Below are 22822 nucleotides of genomic sequence, written 5' to 3'. Positions count from 1 at the left end.
ACTTGTGGATTCAGACAGAAAGTATCTTACCTTCTTTCAGAGTAAAAAGTACCACAGTCACAAACTAGAAACAGTGTTGAAATTGTTTTCATTAATTACCTGATGTTGTTCCTTTAGGTGTATACTCAGTGTTCTGTGCATGTGACTGTACAGAATATGTGTAGTTGTTTTTCAAGTTGTATTTTGGTGTACAGTTGACTGAAATGTTCTGGTTTGGGTGTCCATTATTGGGCACCTAAATGAGTAATAGGACCTTCGAGTAAAGTATTTGACTACAGCTGCCATTGTAGTCAAATGCTGGTTAAGCTTCAGAAATTGCAGCGTAGTTAGGGGAAGTTTCAGAAGTTCATGCTGCTTCTTCAGGGGTCCAGGGCTGCCTTATCTTAAATTTGTGGCTATTTGCAATACAAGAGAGTTTTTAATGATTCTAGATACATTTTCATTTTTAGCTGACAAGTTATTTAAACTTTGTAACCTGTACACACCATACAGTTATATTATTCAAAAAAATTCTTCATCACTACACACTTAAACTTTTGTGTTCTAGAAGTCTCATAATTCAAAAATACAAATCAAAGGGTATTCTGCATTTGTTTTTGAAGTGCTTCCAGATTGCTCAATGCAGTCAGCTGTGCTCAGTAAAAATAAACTGTGTCTTTACACATGGAGCTGCAGTGACACTTAGCAAAATCATGTAGATTTTTTTGGCTTTACTTAAATTTCAACTGGAAATATTTCCAGTTGGATAGGTAAAACCCCATTTTGGATTTATTCATTTAAACATTTCTCAGATAATGTAATTTTCATTCATACTGAAGGATTTATTATTGTTCTGCATAGTTTTATTCAAAACCTTCTGAACCAGTATGCTTATGGCAATATTCTTTGCAACCATCATGTTACAATGCAATTGTGAATTACTGATGTAGTGGCATTCTCTTAATTATAATAATTGGGTCTGTCTTTGTAGGGAGGCCTCGTTGGGCTTGTAGATTATCCTGATGATGATGAAGAGGATGATGAAGATGAAGATAAAGAGGAAACTTTACCTTTGTCAAAGAAAGCAAAGCTTGAGTCATCATAATGGCAACTGCTGAAGAACATTACCAGTTGGAGAAGGAATTTTTTTCCAAAAACAAAACAAACCCACAGCAAAGCAGCAATCTTTTGTGAATTACTGTGTATGACACAGATCAACCTATACAAATGGATTTCTGCCAATCAAGTGCCAATTCAAAGGAGCAGAAGAAGGAGAAATACTTCGTTTAGGGGAAAGACTTATGCCTTTGAGCTCTCCAGCTTGGACCACATGTTGCCCTTTTCTCAGGGAAGGAAATGGAAAACAAAACAAAAGAAAAAAAAAAAAAAGAAAAAGAAAAATGGAAAAAAAAAAAGAAAAAAGCCAACAGGGCAGGAGTTTTGTTAGTGGAACTCTGGATTGGCTGGTCAGTTGCTACAATCAGAATATGCTTTCTTGGACCATGTATGAGACTTCTGAAGAAAAGGCGGGTTTTGCCATAATTCTTCACTAGTTAAGAATGCCAGCAGTTTCTTTGTATAAAAGAGACCTGCCTTTGAAATCGTACATTCTGAACATTTTACTCAAGCTACAGCAGGTTTTAAAAACCTCTGCGGGGGAGGGCCGAATATAAAGTTTCCTCTTTTTTTTAAAATCTGTTCCCTTTGCCCTTTAAACTGCAGAAATTTTTTTTTTTTGAGGTGGGGGATTTGTTTGTCCCTTCTTGATTAAAGATTGAGTGGAATTCTAGATGTGGTCACTTTTGTGTCATAATTTTTTTTGCCCCCCTGAGTGTATGCTTAGTTGTTGAGTATATATTTGGGACCATTAAAATTTTTTGATGTAATATAATCTCACTGTTGTGCTGGTACCTGTTTCACACTGTGTAATTTTGTTCTGCATCACAGTTCCTAATATGTTGAGGATTTTATGGAAGATGATATAGTTTTTATTAGAGAAAAAAAAATCTTGCAACAATGTGCATAAAAGCAATACTATTTTGTGACTTAATATTTTATATTAAATTTCCAGCAGCACCTGTTGAGAGAAGAATCAGGGAAATAGGATGAAATAAAAAAAAAATTAAACCTACAGATGGGAAATTAGTATTCCAAAGAGTCTGAAATTTCATCATGCAAAACAGTGATGGTAACTAATTTATCAAAATGCAAGATGGATGAATTAGGAATACCACTATACTAACTCATTTGACTCAGAAAAATAAAAAAGAAATAATTAAAGCTGAAGGAAAATAGCATTAGTGGTATTTTTAAAAAATCTGATTCCCTTTGGAGTACCTTCAGTTTTAGTGAATAAAAGATGGTTGTAGAATAAACTCTTTACAAGGACACCATCTTCTGAAATTTATTTTAATACTCAGTTGAAAAACAGCAATTAACTTGGTCTCAATCAATGACCACCTTCTTTCCCCTTTTCACAAAAACCTAAATAATACTAATTTGAAATTAGGCATTATATCCTGCTTCCTCATAGAAGATGGCTTTGCACAGCAGTGCTTCCTGTGAAGGGGTGTTTATTCAGTTCCTTTACCAAAGAGAGACCCTTTCTTACATCTGTTTTCAAGAGCTGATTTCCTTTTGGGCATTTCAAAGCACCAGTGTTGTAACAATTGTGATGTTCAATACGTGAATGTATCAATACAAATAGAAATAAGAGAAATGAGAATCCGAGCAGGATCACAGGTGATCACACCCAAGGGTAGATGAGCACTCTGTTTCTGAATGTTGTAGATGGCCTGGCAGGTTCTGTGCCAACCACAAAAGGCAAAGCCTCAGTGCTTGGACTTTGTGGGTACGTAACAGCCAGTTTGGATTTAAATAGGAGTGTGCATTAGGGAGAAACTATTAGCCATCTTCTCCTCTAAGAGTTCTTTTGTAATCACTTTCTAAGGTTGATATTTACAACGTATTTGAAATGTCTGTGATAGAGCAGTTCTCAGCAGTAAGTTTTACAGAGGTTAGGAGTTGTGCACGTGGTCACTACAGGATTAGACACAATCTGCTGAGTCCCCATGTTGTTTCAACAAACTGTGAAACTTGATTTTTGCAACTTTGCTTGTCAGATTGTGACAAGGAAATCTGCAATTTTGCAGGTTTTCTTAATTAGCCAGAACCTAAATCCAGCTCAAGCTGTCAAACTTTTCTTGAGCTTAAAGTTCTCAAAATTCATCCATACAGTCATCTGCAAGTCTTCCAGGCTATAGCTCAGGAAACCATTCTGAAATGGTTGAAGGAACACTTTTGTTAATCTGTTCCTTTAGCAATCGAGTGCTTGGATCTTGTGATGTTTGATGCTGCAGTCTTCCAGACTTTCAGATACTTTCATAATACTTGTAGGAATCTTAGATTTTGAAACATTTCATTTAACAGAAGTATTATGCTGAAGTTACCGGGCTTGGTTGAAATAATAATGAAAGCAGGAACTTTCTGAAGTCTTTATCTTTCTATGAAGCTCTAAAAGACTGGCTAAAAATTAGGCTGAACGTCTTTTAATGTTGTCTAACTTGTGGTTAGATAGTTATTTGTCTTCCCAGTTATCTAATGCTTGTAGCCTGACAGGACATGTCTGCACTGAGATAATATATTCATGGAGGTTGGAAGTAGATGAATGGTGGGTATACTCTTGCCCAATGATGTTCACTTTTGTATTCATGGAAATCTTGAAATGTATTTTAGGGGGAAAAAAATACTGTGATTGTGAGTGTGATGGATGATTTTTTTTTTTAAGAGTGGGTTTGAATTTATAGGTGGAAAAAAGGATGTTAGGAAATAGTACTCTGTTCTAGATCTTTCTTTGGGCTGTTTTTTTAAAACCATTTGTTGTCATCCCAAGACAGCTGCATGTATATTGTACTAAGCATGGCTCAGTCATCTTAATTGCATTTTAATTGTGCCCTGAAGTATGGTTTACAGGGCAAACCCTTCAGCATTTACGGACAAGAGCCAGGGTATTTGAATCATCCATAAAGGCTCCTCTATTCCTTCAGTGGCCAAAAGACTTGATGCTGATTCCTCAGATTAACTTCCAAGCTTTGAGCCTAGATTTACTGGGAATACCAGACAGAATGTATGTGAACTTCCTGATCCCTCCAGGAACCCACACTAATGAAAGTAATTCCAGGTGATCTGGAATATTTCCAGATTTTCTTCTAATGTGTGCACAGTGTGGCTGTATTTGGGTTAACAGTGCACATCACCACAAAAGAGATCTCCTATCATGAAGGTGAAAGGATCTAAAATCTGGTGTATCTAAACAGTGAGTTGTCTCCAGAATGAGCTGTCTGTCGTGTTCCTGCTTGGCAACAAAGATCAGGCTATTCATTCATTCATCTCTCACAGCAGACCCAGGTGAAGCATCATGTTCTCGTGGAATTAAGTGCCAAGTAGGCCCAATCCTTTTAATGTACTAAGGATGGAACTGTTCAGGTCAGGTTTGCCTGTGTTTTTGCATCCCTGCAGAGATGTTTGATTGGAGAACTGATGGGGCTCTGTTCTCATGTTGCTGCTGTGGCACTGTTAGTAGGCAAGCGGCTGCCTTTCCAACCCAGCACAATGAAGTTGGTTGCCTTGCTAAATGATGTTTCCTGGCCATCTCCAGAGTGGCCACTGAAGTTCACTCTCACCCCTCTAAACCGTTTTACAGCTGCAGACACATTCTGGAGCAGTGCTGTCAATGCCAGAGCAGCACTGCAGTTCCCCTGCCTTGAGGACATCAACTCCCATTCCAGGTAAGTTTTGAAAGCAGGAGACTCTCGAGATGGGTCACCCACAGCCAATGTCTAAAACTGGGCAAGCATTCAAAGAAGAGAAGTTGCCACAAGGAGGCAGCGCACATAGGCAAGCTGCAGGTATGGGAAAACCTCCTGTGGGAGGGCCTGTAATGCCCACCTTCAATCAGAGCCATAATTTAATATCTTAATTCATGTGAGGGAGGCATAACTTACTGTATTTGGGGGGTTTCTTGTACCGAGCCAGGAGCTGGATTCAACTCTTCTGGGTCCCTTCCAACCCATGATATTCTGGTTTTATTCTGTGGTTCTGTCCTATGATTTTCATCAGTGCCTGGCTAGCTGATGAACTTGTAGATTTGATTAGATGTTGCTCTAGTTGCAACCACATTCAGTGGAGTATGAATCTTGTGGGGTTTAATATAAATTATTAGAACAATTGAAAGCTGAAATGAAACCCTGTGGACTGCTGGGAAAAAAAAGGGGGGGGGGCAAAAGAAGGGAGGGGGAAGATGCCATCTCCTGTATGCCAGTTGTATTCATGAGCAATTTAAAAATAATATATAAACCAGTAGGTAATACTCAACAAGGAGAACACTACTGGCAAGTGATTGAAATAGGCACTGATTTAATGACTTTAGATCTGTATCAGTGGCCTTGCTGTGCACTGTGAAATGTCCCAGGGATGTACAGTATCTGTCTCAGAACTCTGAAATGGCTCCATGGGAACAACTGTTAGTGGTTTAGGTTGAGATCTGGAAATTATCTGGTACTGGGTGGGACTATGCTCACGAAATGCACATCTGTAATAGTAGACGGGGGATGATTTGTGCTGAATAGCACTGATCTTCTAAGCAAGTGTAAATTATGTGCATAAAGGTACTGTAGGTGGGCTGCCCACCTGACGGGGCTCAGCAGCATTCCCTGGCCACGTGTACCATTGTGGGTTAGCATTCCTTCTGGAAGTACCAGTGTCCCTGAGCCCATAGGTCATGCTCCCAAGTTTTTAGACAAAGCTAGTCTTTTCTCTTGTGTCTGGCAGCTTGCAGCTTCCTACTGGCCTTTGTAAAATATATAGCAAAGGATGGCTAGGGGCTGATATAGGTCAGGAAGAGAGGCTGTATCACTACAACGTGTCTGATTCTCTCTGTGCTTTTTGGATACCCCAGCTGCTACTACACCAATGATGAGAGAACTGAGTTATTCTAATTGATAATCTGCCTACAGGTCTTGCATTAGAGTACAAAGACAGGTAGGAGATGTGAATAGTCCAAGTTTAAAAATGGGGTTTGAAGAGTATTGTCACCACAGGAGAGTCCTTGTGTGTTCTGCAGTGAGTCTGCAGTCACTCCAGCATCTGTGAAATACCAGTGTTAAAATGCAAATAATTCTCTAAAGCATCTGTAATTTAAAAAGTCTCACTTCTAAGGTAGTAAGTCAAGTCCGTGTGATTTAAAGTCAGTTTCTGTCCACACTGGCCTTCTCTAAATAACATTAAACTGTTCTGTAATTCAGCTAGAATTAAAGTCACCTTCTGTGTTTCTGCACATTAGGTCAGTGTACATGATACATAAAGTACTGACCACCAATTTTTACCATATTCTTTTAAAACAACTATATCACTGGACAACCTTAAGTTTTGTGCCTTCTGTCACAACCCCTCAAAACTGGAGTCTTCCCATAGTTCCTCAAATTCTTCTTCCCACATCTGTGACTCTTGCACACAGAAGTGAATTTGGGGTGCTATCTGAGCAGGTAGCAGGGACACAAACGTCCTCACTGCTGTGTTGTTCACTGTTCCAAGAAATGCCTCTGCCCTTGGTAGGTGTCAGAGGTGGTGGTCCCAGCCCTGCTGTCACCTGCCTCCCTCCTGAGGCTTTGTTAACTTCTCCCTGGAGTGTTTTCCTTCCATGTGAATTTACACATCAACTCTAGCCAGCCTAAGTATTTCCCAAAGCTGTTTATAAAACTTCTGGCTATGCTTGCCTATTATTTTTACCTTACCCCCAGTGTCATCAATATAGACATTGATACACTCTTGTTTAACTAATGTCAAAACAGCAGTCTGAAAAACAAAAATTCCCTGAAGTGCTGGACCTTCAAAATCACGTTCTGTTTTTATAAGGACATTTTCTAGTTATGATTGATAAGAATTGATGTTTACTATTTCAAATATTTTTCATATTAATAAAACACAATCAAAATATGTTCTATTTAATACATTTTAGTTTGTTCTATGCTTTCTATACATCCCTATTTTTCCTTTAAAGCAGTCAGTAATAGTTCCTAGTATGGTCCTTGTCTCATGATTCCCAGTTAGTGCTGCTGATGTAGTTCTTTCACCTCCTGACAAAGATAAAGAAACTGAGAAACATACATGGCAATCTTCTGCCTGGGGTATATTCCCTGCCCTGATGGGAACAGGGAGAGAACACAAGGTCTTGGGTAAGGTGCCCAAGCCTTTACACCATCATTCTCATCAGTAATCACCTTCTCAACAGACCAGGACCTACTGTGTCTTTAAAACCTGCAAAACACCTTCCCTTTGCTGCATCTGCTTCAGAGGACATTTTTCCTGATTTGTTGGGCAGGAAGTTTCCACCCTGCTGTATCTCCTGAGCTCACTGCATTAGACCACCAGGACCAGCCTTTGCTTCTAGCACCTCTCCAGGTTATGAATCTAACTAAAATTAATTTCTTCTCTCTTCTTGCAGGCCTGAGCATTCCTCCAATGCTGTGCCGCTCATTGCCTCTCTGAAGGGTTCAAGTCCAGGATGTTATGCCACCATTTTGTGTTTGCCTGGGATGTTGAGTACTCCTCCCTTACTTTCAACTTCATGCAAAGAGCCATAAACTGCTGGTGTCCCTTCATCTCCTCCCCATATCTTTTGTTTGTGTTAACTTTGTTTGCCTTGTGTATTTGACTCTCGATTTTCTCTGGACTCAGAGGTTTATGAGATATTTATTCTGCCCAAACTCTCTCTCCTTGTATTTTAGATTCTGTATTATGTTAGTCTCTTCAGGAGCCTAAGCAGCTGGCTTAAATTTCAGCACTGAACAAACATGTGCCAAAGGTTAATGATAGGGTTTTTTTTGTTTTTTTGTTTGTTTGTTTGTTTGTTTTCCCTGGGAATTTCTCTCTGAATGTTTCAGATACCAGCCACAGACTGTAAATCACCAGCATCCCCCCCGCCCCCCCCCTCCCCCCCCCCCGGCATTCAGATTGATCCAAGGCACATTAGCAAATACTTCTGGGGTTTTTCTTTGTGTTTTGGTAGCACATACAGGTTTGTTTCTTTTTACTCTCATTGAAATTTCTTTACCACCTTTGTCTAACCAAAATGAACAATATTGAAAATAGCATTTCAGAATCGAATATTGCAAGGACCAAAGCTATCTTATGAGCACCTTCTTTTTCTCCTGGCCCCCATTGTTTACAGCTCCAGAGTCTACTTAAAGCAAACTTGCTCCATAGCTGACAAGTTGGTTGCTGAACAGTCAAGTCATATTTACAAGAAAGCTGCATAAAGACAGTCCCAAGCAAAGAAGGAGAAAAAGCTCTTTCCTGATTACCATGAGTTTAACTCTTGTATTGTAACCTCACAAATTCTGTTATTCCCATCCCTCAGCAACTTACACTTCAGACAGCAGATGAATGGTGGAGCTTTGTTGATGGTTGTACTCGTTGCTAGGGGACAGTCTGAGGGGGGTGAATCATGCCATTTACAGTCAGCCTAAAGGAACATTTGAAAATGTTTGAGTTTAGAAAGTTCCTTCTGTAGTCTGTCGTTGAAAATCGAGTGCTTTCTGAAAACTGCTTTAGAAACAGGCATGATGATAACGGAGGCATTAATTACACTGGTGTCTTTAGTAGCTTGTAGCTATGTAGGTGTCCTAAATCACAGTTCTGGTGCTTCTTTAACTCTTTTATAATTATGTTCTTAGTTAAAAGCTGACCATGTGAAATGGTATCAAAACAAAATTATTGCAAATCACATTAAACTTAAATACTACAAATTTTAATAATTTTCATACTGTAAGAGGCATGATTTCTAAATGCAATTGCGTGTATGTCTGGATCTGATACCAAATATACTATTTGGTATTTGTTTTATTTTATCTGCTCTGGGAAGGCAAGGCGGCAGCTTCAGGTACCATCAGAAATAAGAATTTGACCTGTAGTAGGTAGGTGAGGTTTTACAAGATATATCGTTGGTGGAACACAAGGTGGGTGAATAAAAGTGCTCTCACTATAAATGCTGAGGCACAGTTTGGAGAGGACGTGGAGGAAGCACACACCCAGCTGGGGCTGACAGATTCCCCACAAAATGACCGAGGGGAAACCCCTCCACACGCATTCTGGGGGCTCGTAGCCAGGCTATGTGTTTTGCCCGAAGCGGGCAGCGTGCCCTCCGCAGCCCCGCGTCCAGGGCTGCTCTCGGCGGAGCTCCGGGCAAGCCTGGGCCTGTTCCTGCCCGGGGCAGCCGCGCTCTGCCGCCCGCGGCTCGGGGGCCTGGAGGGGACCCGCAGCTACTCAGCATTTCCCAGCGTGCGTCCCCGCGGCCTGCAGCCCTGGGCGATACCGCGTCCCCCTTGCCCCGTTCGTGTCGAAGCAGTTTATCAGTATTTTCCAGACTCCATCGGTGTTCCCCGCGCGTTTCAAAGCAAGCCGAGTGTTATTTCCCGCTGCTGCTTTGCTTTCGGCATCCGACCGGAGCGCGCCGCCGCTCGCCGCGCCGCCGCCAGAGGGCGCCCGGCCCCCGCCCGCCGGGGCCGAGCCGGAGGCATCCCCATTCCCGATCCCATTCCCGATCCCATTCCCGACCCCATTCCCGATCCCATTCCCTACCCCTGCCCGTCCTGCTGCTGTGGCTAAACCTCCAGCACCCGCCTCCATACTGCCCGAGGCCAAATATTCCTGTAACACGGGCAGTCACCTTGAATAACGCGTGAGCATTTGGAAGCTATCAGCATCCCCAGGAACGTTTCCTGGATAAATTTGGTTTTTATATCCGTGCTCCATGATGCACCCTCCCTTTCAATTGTGTCACCACTGGCAACACCTGGATCAGACTCTGCAGCTGTTGCTTCTTTTCAGGAGTCTGTCCTACAAACGAGTTGCATCCAAGTTGTGAAAAGTGGGAAAGCGGTCTTGGATCTCTGTTCTGTCTTCTGTGAATAGATCTATATAGTTTTCAAATACTAAGTTGCTTTTCTTTTGATTCTATTGATGAACACCCGCATCTGTTGCAAGCACTGCAGTAACTGCTTTGACAATTTATTTAATGAAATCTTTCCACAAAGCAGGAAATCATAAGGCCTCGAGAAATCAAAGTATGGCAGTTCATCTCTCTGAGGTGTTGAGAAACTATTTACCATTCTTTTTCTCTCCATGGCTGTTACACTCAAAAGCATACTTATTTCCCCATCCAACTATAACAGATTGTTTGCTGCAAAGCTTCCTTCTTTCCAGGTCCTGAAACAACTGGACTACATGACTCACATAGTAAAGGGTTAATTTAACCACTTGCGTCCTCCTGGTACATCCTCTCAAGAAACTGAGCAAAACAGCTCAACAGCTCGTGAACAAGTTGCAATTCACAAGTCCCAGGGTAGCAAGCAGGAGTTACCCGTCCTTGTCTACAGGGCTGCCTAAAATAAGGATCCGCATGAAGCAGATCATTAAACCCGATCTTCAGTGGGACAAACAGGCCTCTACAATGAACACCAGTGTCTATCATTTAGTAATAGTTTGCTTGCAAACTGCTCTGCTCCCTCAGGCACAACAACAGATGTCTCTCCCTCAGCCGATGCAAAAACACACATGTATCCACCCCCTTAACAAAAATACGTATCGAAGGTAGGTGGTTAATAATACCCAGAATTTCAGATGTCTTGTCCGATTGTGGAAGATCCAAAATCTGTTTTGCGAGTTCAGTATGATCGAACAAAAAATAGACAGAACACACTAAGGAGAGGCTGATGCACAAACTGATAAATACCAGAGATAAACGACTACATCCGTGAAAAGTAGAGCAAACTGTCAAACAGAAACCCTGACACAACCAGGCCCCACTATGTGACGCCGCGCATTACACCGTTCAGCTTCATGGCTAAAATTATTTCTCTGCAAGTTCTGGGCCTGGGATAAATAAAGCAGCAATCATCCAGATCACCTGGCATTGTGCATTTTCCTAACCGAAGACGGGATAAATTCTGCCCCTCGGGAAAGCAGCTGGCACGCCGGTGGGCGCTGTGGCGGAGGGATCGGCCCCGCTGGCCCTGCCCCGGCGGCGGGAGCGCCGCGGGCACCTGCTCCCGGTTCATTCCGAGCGGGAGCGCAACAGGCTGCGCCGCTCGCCTTGCTACGAGTTTTCCCTCTCAGTCCTTTGAGCTGCACTAAGGGGTTTACGCGGCACGTCGGGAAGCGCCCCTGAGAAGCACTTTGTGGGGAATTTCGTGCTTTTTAAAGCGTAAACTTCGGACCCGCGCGCTCCCGCTCGGCGCTGGCGCCGTTCCCAGCGGAGGGCGCGGCGCCGGGCGGCTCCCGGCAGGTACAGCCGCCCCCGGCGCGGCCCCGCGGGCGAGTTTCCTGGCGAGGCCGCGCATCACCTCGGTTACAGCGGCGAGGAGGCGCAGCGCGGCCGCCCCCGCCGGGCGGGCAGAGGCGGCGGCCGCTCTCGCTGCCGCGTGCGGGCGATGCCCCGACCCCACACCGCGGCCCGCCCCCGCGGCCGCCCGACGCCGCCGCCCATTGGCCGGCACCGGGCCCCTCCGCCTCTCCCATTGGCCGCGGCCGCTGCCCGTCACGCCGCCGCCGCCGCCCGGGTCTAATTGCTGGGGCTCGGGCGCGCCCCGCCACAGGTACCGGGACGGCTGGAGCGGAGCGGCTGCTCGGAGCTGCTCGGAGCTGTCCCGCGGGAGCTCCCCTCCTTTGCTCCCGGCTGCCGGGCTTTCGCCGTGGCGGCTAAGTCCCCCCCCGCCCTCTCGGCGTGGCTCGCTCTTGCTTGGGGACCCCCTTCTGCAGCCGCGGAGCGAGCTCGGCAGGGGAAGACCGGCCTGTTGCCGTCGGGAGGAGGGACCGGGGCGAGCGGCCCCGCGTGTGCCCCCGGCGCCGGGCGGGGGAGCGATGAGCCGCGCATTGTTTGCCCTGTAGGCAGCGCCCGGCGGGCAGCGGGGCGGCGGGCCATGGGCTCCGCGCCTTTGTCTCCCGAGTGAGCCGGCCCCGCGCCCGCAGCCTCCCGCACCGCCCGAGCCCCGGCGACATGGACGTGACCGTCTCCGAGCTCCTGGAGCTCTTCCTGCAGAGCCCCTTAGTGACCTGGGTGAGCAGAGCGGGGCGGCGGGGAGCGAGGGGGCAGCCGCAGGGGCAGCCCTGTCCTGCCGGGGGTGGCTGGGTCCGCCCGCCATCCCCCAACCCTGCTGTTCTTCCTCCGGCAGGTGAAAACCTTCGGGGACCTGGGGAGCGGGGACCAGGACAACCTCGGCGTCTACATGGACTTGGTGGATGGCGTCGTCCTGAACAAAATCATGCTGCAAATGTGAGTGGGCTCGGAGGGCGGCGGACAGGACGGGGGCGCGCCCCGGCCCCTCCCGCGGGTGTCGGGGCTCCGGCCCGGAGCTTTCCCCGGGCGGGGAGGGCGGCCTGGGGCCGGAGCGATTTTCGTTTTGGTCGCTCTTCGAAGTTAACAAAAAACAATGGGGGAGCAAGCTCCGAACTTATCCAGTTCCATAATTCTGTAATTTCTTCTTCTGATTTTTTTGCCTGGTATATGTGTGTTTTTGCCTTTTTTTTTTTTTTTTTTTTTTCCCTCCTCCCAGTTATCTTAGTTAATGCTACAGTGGAGGGTGTGTGGAAGTGCAAAGAAGGAAATGAAAATACAGTATCATATAAAGCTTTGCTGAGAGGGTTTAATCTGAACTTTGTCTGCTCTTGCGTAAACCTCGATACTAAATACATAATTTGGAAAAATCTTTTAGTGCTGCCTCTTTCCGGCGGCACTGTAAGGCCATGTGTTGAGAGAACTTAGAAACTGGTCAAAAGATGGAGTGCTGAAAATACCCTAACATCGAAATGAATGGCTGTTAGGACTTGTGCTGTGTTTTTAACCACATCCTTTCCTGTTGCTGATTTACTGTGCTGCCTGAGAGCAGAGCCTGGCTGTTATCTGTTTTCTCTGTATTTTATTTTAAATATTCTGAAATACATCTGAGAGAGTTTGTAGGGACAAGTATTTGGCTTTCAGAGGAGGAGAGTTAGGAGGTCACTCAGTTCTGGCAGTGCCCCTCTTAAGTGGCTGAAATCATCTGAAGCTCGACCAGTGATTTGCAGTGTTAGTCGAAGCATTTAAATGAAGAATTCATATTAGACTCCTTTAAAATATTGAGAAATTGCATTAAGTCTGATAATCAATGCCTCACCCAGTCATATTGTCAGCTTTTGTTATCTTCTAGTACCTGGCTGCTCCATGTGAGAAAGTAAAAAAAAATTCTTTTGATTTGATGTTACCAGGAGTGAAAATTGTGAACTGGAGCTTAAATAGCGAAGCCAGTGAAAATCCATTATTCAGAACTGAACCCAGATCAGCCAGTACATGGAAATAACAAACTAGTAGTGTAAAATGTTAAGAGGGATAGAAGCCTCTTGTAAAGGGAAGGCATAATTCCCAGCATTTTAAAAGAAATAATTGCACTTTAAAAAGATTATTTTCTGCAAATTAGGGCCTCAAGTATGAACATTTAGATCCAGGCTTGTAGCTTTCCGAGGTGTAGGAAATTGATCATTGTGTTTGGCACAGACATGACCAACCTAACTATCAAGGAACAGCAGCTGAGTTGGCTGCAGGTTTAACTAAACAACACTGTTACCTAATACGTTTATATAATTATATATGAAATAGTCTTATTTCAAAACAAGAAAACCGAGTCATACTTAATCATCAATTTATGAAGTTACATTGTTAGGAGAGTTTTATTCGGTGGTGTGTGCAAACTCTAAATATTTAATTGGCCATTGAGCTATGTCTAAGGAGGTAAGAGTTGTTAAAAGTCATGGGAGCAACTGGACAATGGTCTGGGGACAAGGAGAGAATGATAAGATCTGATGGAAATAAGGAAGATCAGCATCTAGGCTGGCTGAGTGCAGTGACATTAGCTGGAATTCTGTCTGATCTCTTGTGATTGTGAGAGATGCCCTGGCATGTTTACTAGTTTTAAGCAGTCAGGTAAATAAGTTGGTGGGGCTTCCGTTTTTCTTTGCATTTTTTCCCAACGAACATCTGTGCCTGTGGTGTCTCGGAAAGTGAAGTGCTGGAGGCATGAGTGGAGTAGGAAACTGTCCCATTATACACAATTGAGCCTTTCTTCCCCCTTTTTAGGCAGCTTTAGCAGTGCTTTTAACGGTGACTAAAGAGCTTGAAACCAAAAGCTTTGTACTGAGAGCCCAAGATTGTTTAATTTAGGAAGGATTGCAATTTTATTTGTGTATGCTGACCTAGCAAAGCACTCAGGAGAGGTGCTGACTGACCTTTACTTTTCCCTGATTTTAACTTTAGAAATTGCAATGCATTTACTGCTTACATGTAAGTCAGGCAAGTCTTGCAAGGCATGTTTCTGCCCCACAAAGCTTTCAGAAAAAAAACCTGATGAGCAAGAATTTTTAAAAATGCTTTTTTTTTAAAGTTCTGGTTCCTGAAGATGGCTTTCAGTGCTTGGCTGGAGATTTCTTCCTGCTGAAAGCCTACTAATGAGGGCCTTTGATTAATTTGGAATTGGATTTGCCATGCCATGATAGTGTTGATTGCTTGAAAGCACAGATGCAGGCATACACACACATGTAGAGAGTAGGGGGTGGCAGGGTGAAAGAGCTGGGCTCCTGATGTGGACAGCTGCCTCGTCACTTATGTATTATTTCACTTTGAATTTTTTTTATCCTTGCCTAATTACTGGAACAGAAATTACAGGGGCATGTGTGAGTTTGCATCTAAACACCAGGTTTGATGCAGTACTTTGCTGCAAGTCAAGCTGCTTCTTTCAGTGAAGGTTTTGAAAGCCAGATTCTTGGGAAATTCATTACTAAAAATACACTTCTGCCCTGCAGCGAAGCAGATTTTAAGTTTAATTCGGGGCAAAAAATGACAGGTGGATCTGTGAAGAAATCCAGATATACCTGTTGAGTGGAGATTGCTGGGTGAAAGTAAGGCTTTAGCTGTTTGAGTCGTGGGTGGGCTGTAGGAGTTCAGTCAGCCCCTAATTTCTGTTGTAATACTTCAGGTTTTCTCAAAATGCTGTCTGGCAGCTTTGGGTGGAGAAGATCCGAGCTGCTTTGTGTTGCAGTGTCAACGTTTTTTAGGTGATGGGTTCATCTCAGCAAGGCAGCCTTGTCACCAGAGAGATATGTGACAGCTATCTACTGCTTTTCTAGCCTGCCAGGTCCCTGCTGGCTCTGTGACCAGAGATGAAAATAGGGCTGTGCCTTAACTTCATCCTCTTGAGAAATGAACTGCCCCCGGGAATGCCAGCCCTGAATAAAATGTGGTTTGCTCAGGCTTGCCAAATGTAGCCAGGGCACGAGGGCAGAGCAGGGGAGCCTGGCCTGGATTTAGGCAGAATGCAGTCGGTAGGAGACCAGCTGTTGGGCTTTGCTGGTGATCCCTTTGTTTACTGGTGATCAGCAAGACTGATTTTAAGAAAGCTGGGTGTTGTTTGGTTTTCAGCAGGGGCACCTAGCTATTAAACGAGTTAAATTTAGTAGCAAGAGTCAGACAGCAGTGTTTGGTTTCCCCAGTTAGTTTTTGAAACAAGACAAATGATTTTTTAAATAATTCTATTGGAAATGAATGGTTTCCTTTGCCTGTGTCCTGCTCAAGTGTCTATCCCAACCTGATCATGCATGAAGGACAGCGTTGATTTTTGCAGAATTGCAGTACTGGCTGAATGCTCTGCATAGAAAAATGTTTGTTAATCTTCAAAGTGGAACTGCTGTGCTTCAAGCTTGTGTTGCTGATGGATTTGTGTGTACCAAGTTAATGAGGTTCTCTGCAGACATACTTTAAAGAACTTTTTTTCAGATGGCTGTGTGTCACTTCCTGGTATGAAATTAGCACGTGGCGGTACTGCAATGACTGCCTTCAGTGCTACAGTTGCAGCTGTGGCATAATACCTACAAGCATAAGCAAATATTTGCCCCATTTAACTTCCCAAATGAAACTTCCTATAAGAAATGATGTGGAGGTTTATGCAGGCACATAAGTGTTTTCACATGGGCTTGTTCTAATTCTTGTAATTGAAAATAGACTGCTTTTCTGTCAAAACATTTAGCAAACAGGGATGTGTGTTAGGAGTACTGCTGATAATGCTATTTGTGTTAAAATCCTGTTATAACAATGCACAGTAATAGGTTTTTCCATTTCAATTGCTGTCATGGTTTGTGGTACTGTTGATCTGTTGTCTTTAATTTAGATGGTGTGACAGGAACAGCCACGTTGTGAGTGCCTGCTCCTCGTGGTTTATAGCAAATGGCACGAATGCCAGGAGGTGTGTTAAAGATGTGCATCCACTTAATATAGAATTTTAGAATGTTACATAGAGGTGCATTTTCCACCATTTTCTAGGCAATTTAGGAATCTGCCAGCCTTAGTGGCATTGTCTCACTTGGCAGTGGAAGAAGTTGGATGGTAGGAGAGTTAGACTAGCCCCAGTGTGGTTAATTTTTGGTCAGTGCCTTGCTTGCAGAGCGAAGTGCTGCAGAATGCTGGGCCAGTCAGTTCCTTCTGGCGTCTCATAACCCTTGGGCCTGACTTGAGGGCTTTCCACTTGCTCATCAAAATGGCTTGTCAGAAATTGTAAGAATGGGATTGTCGTTTTGAATTTTAATTTTTTTTTGTGGTTTCTTTTATGAATTGGAGATTTAAGGGATTGCATCGTCATGCACTTGTGTTGGTGGCCCTACACCTGCTGAACTTGTCACTTGATCTGTGTCTCCTGACCCTTTTTTCCTCTCTTCGTAGAAGACTCATGAGCATGTACAAACCAGACCACTTCTTTAAAATGTTTGGGTATATAGTGAGGTTTGAGACTTTCTTTCTATTTGGCTTAAGTGGGTTTTTACTGATTTGTGGAGTACTTCCCTAAGTCCCCCCTCAGCCAGGATCTCTCAGTCTTATTTAGATAACTTTTCTGATCTTGAGAAGTAGGTGGTTTTTAAAAAAAAAAGAAATGTAGTTTTTATTGTATTTATGTGTAAGGAAAAGACCAAACAATCAAAGGATTGAAAAGGCACCTGAGGTGATGCTCAGGGATTTTTCAGATATATTCAGATACGAATTTGTTTGGTTAGTGTTGCAAAAAAAAAAAAAAGTCTCTCTTAAATTTTCAATGTGATCCAGAAAGAGTTTCTTTCTATAAAATTCTTGATAACCAAGTTTCACCATAAAGACAGGTGCTATAATGTACAGAGTTTGGTACCAACAGCTCTGAATTTGTTAGGGTAGGATTGTCTTTAAGCACAGAAAGAAGAAATGGGATCTTGCTTGTTGAGAAAGAATTGTTCCATTTTCCTGTAAAGACAATAAGCTCTGTGGCAGTTTGAAGTGTAGGCTGTGCTGGACTTCCACATCTTGTCCAGAGAGTTCTCTCTGAAGTAAGCTGAGGTGCTGTGTGAAGCTGGTTACACAGCATGTTCAGAAAACATATTTTTGAGCTACATTCTACTTTCAGGAAAGCTTTTAACTTCTTTGTGATGGAGAAGTGGCAGGAGTGCCAGAGCTACTACACTATGCTGCGGCTTGGCTGCATGTTGAGAGGACCCTGAGGTCAGTGGCATTAAGGGCTCTTGGAGCAATCAATTACCCTTAACGAAGATGATAGGATAAAAGCTCTGGAATTGCTCCTGAGGGCCTGGTTCTGCTAGTGCTTATGTTCTTGTAACACAATCTCCACTGTGCAAAAATGAGCAGATCTTGTCTTGTCTAGGAAGTAGTTGTTCTGTGTCTTACGTGCCTTTGAAAATTTCATCCAAGTCTGCAGTTTCACTGCTGCAGCTTTTGAAGAAATAGCCTCTGCTTTCCTGTGGCTGGTCAGTGTGTCTTCAGGATTTTTGCCCCATTTTGTGCAGTTCTGGAAAGATTATGGAGTAGTGACTTCTAGCCACTCAAAGATGACAGTTCCTGGCCACAAACCTGGGAACACAGCCAGACAGTGGCCAGCGGCGTTGCAGCGTGCTGCCCGCATGAGCTTTCACATGGAAATGAGAACTGTAGGCTGACCCTTCTGTTTGGCCAGCTTCTCTTTGAATGTTTCTTCCCTTTTAGCTTCCCACTTCGTTGTCACGGCCTTGCCTAAAAAAATCTGTGTCCAGCTTCCTTTGAGGTTCAGCGCCTGCTCAGACAGTACTGAAGGCAAGGCTGGCTGCCTGAGCTCAAGCCCAGTTGGCATTTGTGGCTTCTCCCTCACTGAGGACCCATCCTGTTGAACTGTTGCAAGTACGGCTTCTGCACTCCTGGATCTGAGCAGCAGTAACATGGAATGCTTACTACAGATTTTACTTTAAAAGCTTGTTGCAGTTGCCTCTTTCTGTTCTTTCTTTCATAACTTATTATAGTATAAATCTGTATGCAAAATCCTTTGCTGCTGGAAAGGCTGTGTAGTGTCTTGCTAGTTTATGCCAGTGTTGGTCATCCGCTTAAATCCATGTACATGAATACTGTGTCTGATGTTATCTGCTGTCAAGACAGTTTTCTCTCATCTCTGAAATATCTATGTATTTTTTCATGCTTATTCCCATACCACTTTCACTCAAGAGGTGCTCTGGAATGGTTGTGCATTAGAGAAAAAAAAAAAAGTAAAAGCTCTTTGACATACTTATGTAAACGTTGGCAGATATATTTTTAAAATAAATATTGGATCAGTTCCTCTTTTATTTCCTTGTCAACGCCTCAGTTCAATAATTGGCCCTGGAAGAGCTGTGAATGGCTTAATTAACAGCCAGAGCCGAGCTCTGGGAGGCAGGTGTTTGGATTGTGTAGGAGTCTGCTGATAAGAGTCATTATGAGAGGGCAAACACAAAACTTTGATCTCTGCTATTGGCAGATAAAGATTTTTGGTTCCATTTTTGTCAACATCTTAGAGTGTACAGAGATGATCCATTTGTATGAAAATATTTACAACATTTTTCCTGTGTCTTATTTTTTTTATTTTTAGAAATAAAATTGCTTCAGGTACAATTTTGATTTGTTTTTAAAATCAGACAAAAAATGTAGCAGGTATATGAGATCTAGTTAGATGATCTGGGGGCAATAAGTGCAGTATTCTTATTTTCCCTTCCATTGATAATACGTCTGGTCTTTGCAGTTTTTACAGTGATCACTGATCAAGTATTACTACTCTCTCCTTGTCATAAAACTCTAAAGGGGAGGAAGGCATGATAGTATTTCCTAGACTTGCCTTTATTTGAATAAGGAAAACCCCATATTATCAGAGACTGCTTTGATCTAGCTTGCACCAACTAGATAATCTCTTTTTTTCGGGGGAATATGGGTAAGAAGGGAAGCTGACCTGAAGCACTGTGTGGGTTGTGGTAGGGTATTTTTGTGACATGCAGGAAATATTTCCAACTTATACATAGGTGTAGAGGTAATGATCTTATTTTATCATGAATAAATGGATTTGTACCCTGTATAATTGTCAGTGTATTTAATTCATAAACCTAAAATGTGTTATTGAAGTGTTAAGTCTTAACACCAGTTTAATTAGTAATATTTTATTTTCTTCCTTTTTAATAGAGATCCTCGACCGACCAACCAACGTGTCAACAAGCATGTAAATAATGATACCTATCTTCGGGTTCAAAACCTCACCATCTTGATCAGAAACATTAAGACTTATTATCAGGTGAGATTTCTGCTCTCTGCTTATTAATCTGTGGTGACTGCTGTGCTGTTTTAGCTAGTGCAGGGGCTGGGGGCTCAGAGAAGCTTGCTACAGGAAATGGGGGAGGAAATTGTGTTTGTGTAAAAGGACTTTCAGCCATGCTTTTTCTTCCGAAAATGACAATACAGTTATCTTCTCCATCTATTACTCATGGCCAGAGGCTGCTTCCTTGCCTTTTTTTTTTTTTTTTTTTTTTTTTTTTTTTTAAGAGGTTGTTGTCCTCAAAGACTGGCATAGCATTTGCAAATGCATGTCCTAGAAGGGTTGTTTTGTGGTAGGGTTGTGTATGTGAAGGCTTTTGCTGAAATGGAAGTAGTGTTTCAAGGTATAAGACTTTTAAAACAGGAAACTTTTTCTTAAAGGGGCTGCTTGAAAATAAAATCTTGATGAATAAATGCTCTTAACATTAGAATATAAACCTCAAATTGATAGGAAAAATAAATCTGTGCTTAGCTTGAAGGTGGACTTCTTACACTCTGGACTTTGGTGTTCAAGCAGTTGTTTGTTCCGAACTCCTCTATGAGAGTGAAGTGCAGGAAGGCTGCAGAGTCTCACACTGCGCTTGTTGGGTGTCATTCTGGGACTGTCAGTGTTCCTCTACTGTAACCAGGGTGCTGACAGCTGAGCACTTTTGCAGAGTTAAGGGCATGTTGGCTGCTGCTGGAGAGCCATAGCATAAACTCAGTTACTCTAAATAGAGTTTCTGTATGCACACTGTTGTGTGTATTTGGATTTCCTAGTGAGGAGGTAACTGTTCTGCTGTTTCCTTCTACACATCTTTTGCCATATTTGAATGCTGTGCAGTATATAAACCAGGCTGAAACCACTTAGGATTGTTCAAATGCTTCTCTGTGTGTCTCAGTCATACACTGAACAAGCCAGATAAGCTGTAGGAGTTGGTGTCAGTGTGTTTACCCTGGACACTTCATCTTTTCTGTATATATAGAAGAGACTGCGTATTGGTTTTGTCTTCAGAAACAGAAGAGATGTAGAGTAGTGTCTTTTCGTGCTATTCTCTTCCAAAGCTTGCCTACTGCTCTTCCATGTGATTGCCACAACTCTGCTCCTGGACTTGCTTAGGGAAGCCTGGAAGAGGGGCACTTGTGAAAAATGACAAAGTTGGATGGGCTGTGTGACTCATCTGTGCAAGTTGCAGCAGCCTGCTGGGAAAACAAAGTAACTCAGGTTTGAGATGGTGTAGGGGATGTTATCATGTATTCCTGAAGATGACTGATCTGTCTGTGGCTCTTGTTGAGATTTGGAGGTGCTGATGCAATGTGATGTCATTCCTGAGACTTGTGATTTCTAAGGGGAAATTCCATTTGATCATAACCAGAGTCTGAAGTTTGGGATTTAGTGGGTCACTTTTTGTTTCGTCTTGTTGTTGCTGTTTGTTTCTGTAACTCAGTAAATAGTTTAAATATATATGGAGTCTACAAAAGAGACTAGTCCTAACCTTCTTTCTCCTCGCCTCCACAAGATTTACTATCTGAGAGTCTGGTCCTTCAGGTGTTGAAACTTCCATTCACTAGGCTTTTTTTTCTTCTCCATTTTTTTTTCTTTTTTTTTTTTTCCCGTTTTTTTTCTTGCAGTTGGTACTCTGACCTCTTTTAAAAGTACCTGGAGCAAGATCAGAGTCAGGAAAAAAGAAAAGTGATTCAGAGTCATGTGTTACGTTCCTTGTTGACCTAGCTGTTGAGCTAATCCAATAAAGCTAGCAACAACTAAAATAGGTTAAGACACGGAATTTTCAGTGGGAAACAGTAGCTGAGACTTGCAGTAGCAGCTGGAACAGTGATGTTCCTTTTGTAGTCCAGAAATTAAATACTGTGAATCTTGCTGCCTGAGGACTATATGTACTGTATGTAAACAAAGCAGTCACGAGAGCTCACCAGTCTTTGCTTTTGGTCCTGAAAATGTAATTACAGCAATGTTTAAAATAAAATAACTTTTTTTTTGTGGTAATAACATTATATAAGAAAGTTATTTTTCCTTGACACAATCATATCTTCAGGGCAAATCCAAGGTCTTGATGCTAATCTAAGATTCCCTTTCATGTGGTGTGTGCAGGCTTCAACTCTCCATAGTCTGGGGGTAGTTGAGGCCATCTATGCTGTAACTGAGCTCTGTGTGAGATTGATGCCGAGTATAATGTTGCATCTGTGCTCATGTCTCTGTTAGATGTTTGGAGGTTTTCTTGTCATTTAGTATGTGATTTAAGTAGGTTCTACTAAGGTTTTTTTTTAACATTTAACCAAATAGATTCTTTGGGATGTTAAATATTCTTAATAATTAAATGTTGTTAGGCTACTTCTCTCCTGAATATTAGAGATTTTTTAAATAGGCTGAACTTATGGACATTGTTTAATGAAGTAATATAAATACATCGGCCTATGTTAAAGTGAGGGTAGTGTCTTACTGACTGAAAACATGTTTGGAGACTGTGAGGGAAAAGTTCCTGACAAAAAATAGGAACACATATTTTCTGCTTGCTCAAGAGAAACAAAAGCTCCTAAAAACACAATATTGGCCTTGACATTTTACATTCCTCTTTGCTTCATGGACCAAGTCAAGTTTATGGCATAATTGCTGAATTTGGTAGACCAGATCATCTAGAATGAAGCGACATTTTCCTCAGTTTTTTGGAAGGACAGTGGTAGGTAGGAAAGAATACTTGCTCTTCTCTGTACTGAGCAGGAGCAATCAAGAGTGTGACATAAATTCATGGTACTGTAAACAGTATCCGAGGAAGGTGACATAAGTGCCTACTAAAATTAATGCTGATATTCAGAAGGTAGTTGACATTTCAGATCATGTAATTGTCTAGACTGTCTGTATCTAATATCAGATTTCTTGTATATCTGTATAGCTGATCTCTTCATTAAAGCAAAATTCTCATTAATACAGATAATGCTACTTCAGAAAACAAGGACAGGTCTGATCCAGAAGCACAATTCCAAGTATTACAGTGTTGGCACTTTCCTGATCTCGTAAGCTGAGGGTTTCTGCTGGTGATAAGTATGAGCAAGCCAGGTTATTGGTAGAATTCGGGTTTGATTTAAGCTTTAAAGATCAGCCCCTATATGTGCTTCAGCTTGGGGAGGGGTAAGTGCAATGAAGAGGCCTTT

At 42.7% G+C, this 22822-nt stretch overlaps 2 protein-coding genes across 5 annotated transcripts in view; both read left to right on the top strand.

Moving 5' to 3' along the window:
* PPP4R3A (protein phosphatase 4 regulatory subunit 3A) overlaps positions 1-1870 on the top strand; it is a 41986-nt gene extending 40116 nt beyond the window's left edge. Inside the window, exon 15 of the mRNA XM_066188671.1 lies at positions 971-1870. Within this exon, the coding sequence (XP_066044768.1) occupies positions 971-1084 (114 nt within the window). The 3' untranslated portion in view covers positions 1085-1870. The remainder of the gene's footprint in view (positions 1-970) is intronic.
* A 10086-nt stretch (positions 1871-11956) lies between these two features.
* The window catches only part of CCDC88C (coiled-coil domain containing 88C), a 96085-nt gene continuing 85219 nt past the window's right edge, over positions 11957-22822 (top strand). For 2 of the 4 annotated variants that reach the window (XM_066188668.1, XM_066188667.1), the window contains exons 1-3: positions 11957-12091; positions 12207-12307; positions 19547-19655. In XM_066188668.1, the coding sequence (XP_066044765.1) occupies positions 12032-12091; positions 12207-12307; positions 19547-19655 (270 nt within the window). In that variant the 5' untranslated portion in view covers positions 11957-12031. The remainder of the gene's footprint in view (positions 12092-12206; positions 12308-19546; positions 19656-22822) is intronic. The other 2 variants (XM_066188669.1, XM_066188670.1) reach the window with 2 other exon arrangements.

Source organism: Chamaea fasciata, unplaced genomic scaffold, assembly GCF_029207755.1.
Source record: "Chamaea fasciata isolate MVZ Bird 193981 ecotype frontalis unplaced genomic scaffold, bChaFas1.0.hap1 SCAF_7, whole genome shotgun sequence".
Lineage (NCBI taxonomy): Eukaryota > Metazoa > Chordata > Aves > Passeriformes > Sylviidae > Chamaea > Chamaea fasciata.
This window is presented reverse-complemented; position numbering and strand designations above follow the sequence as displayed.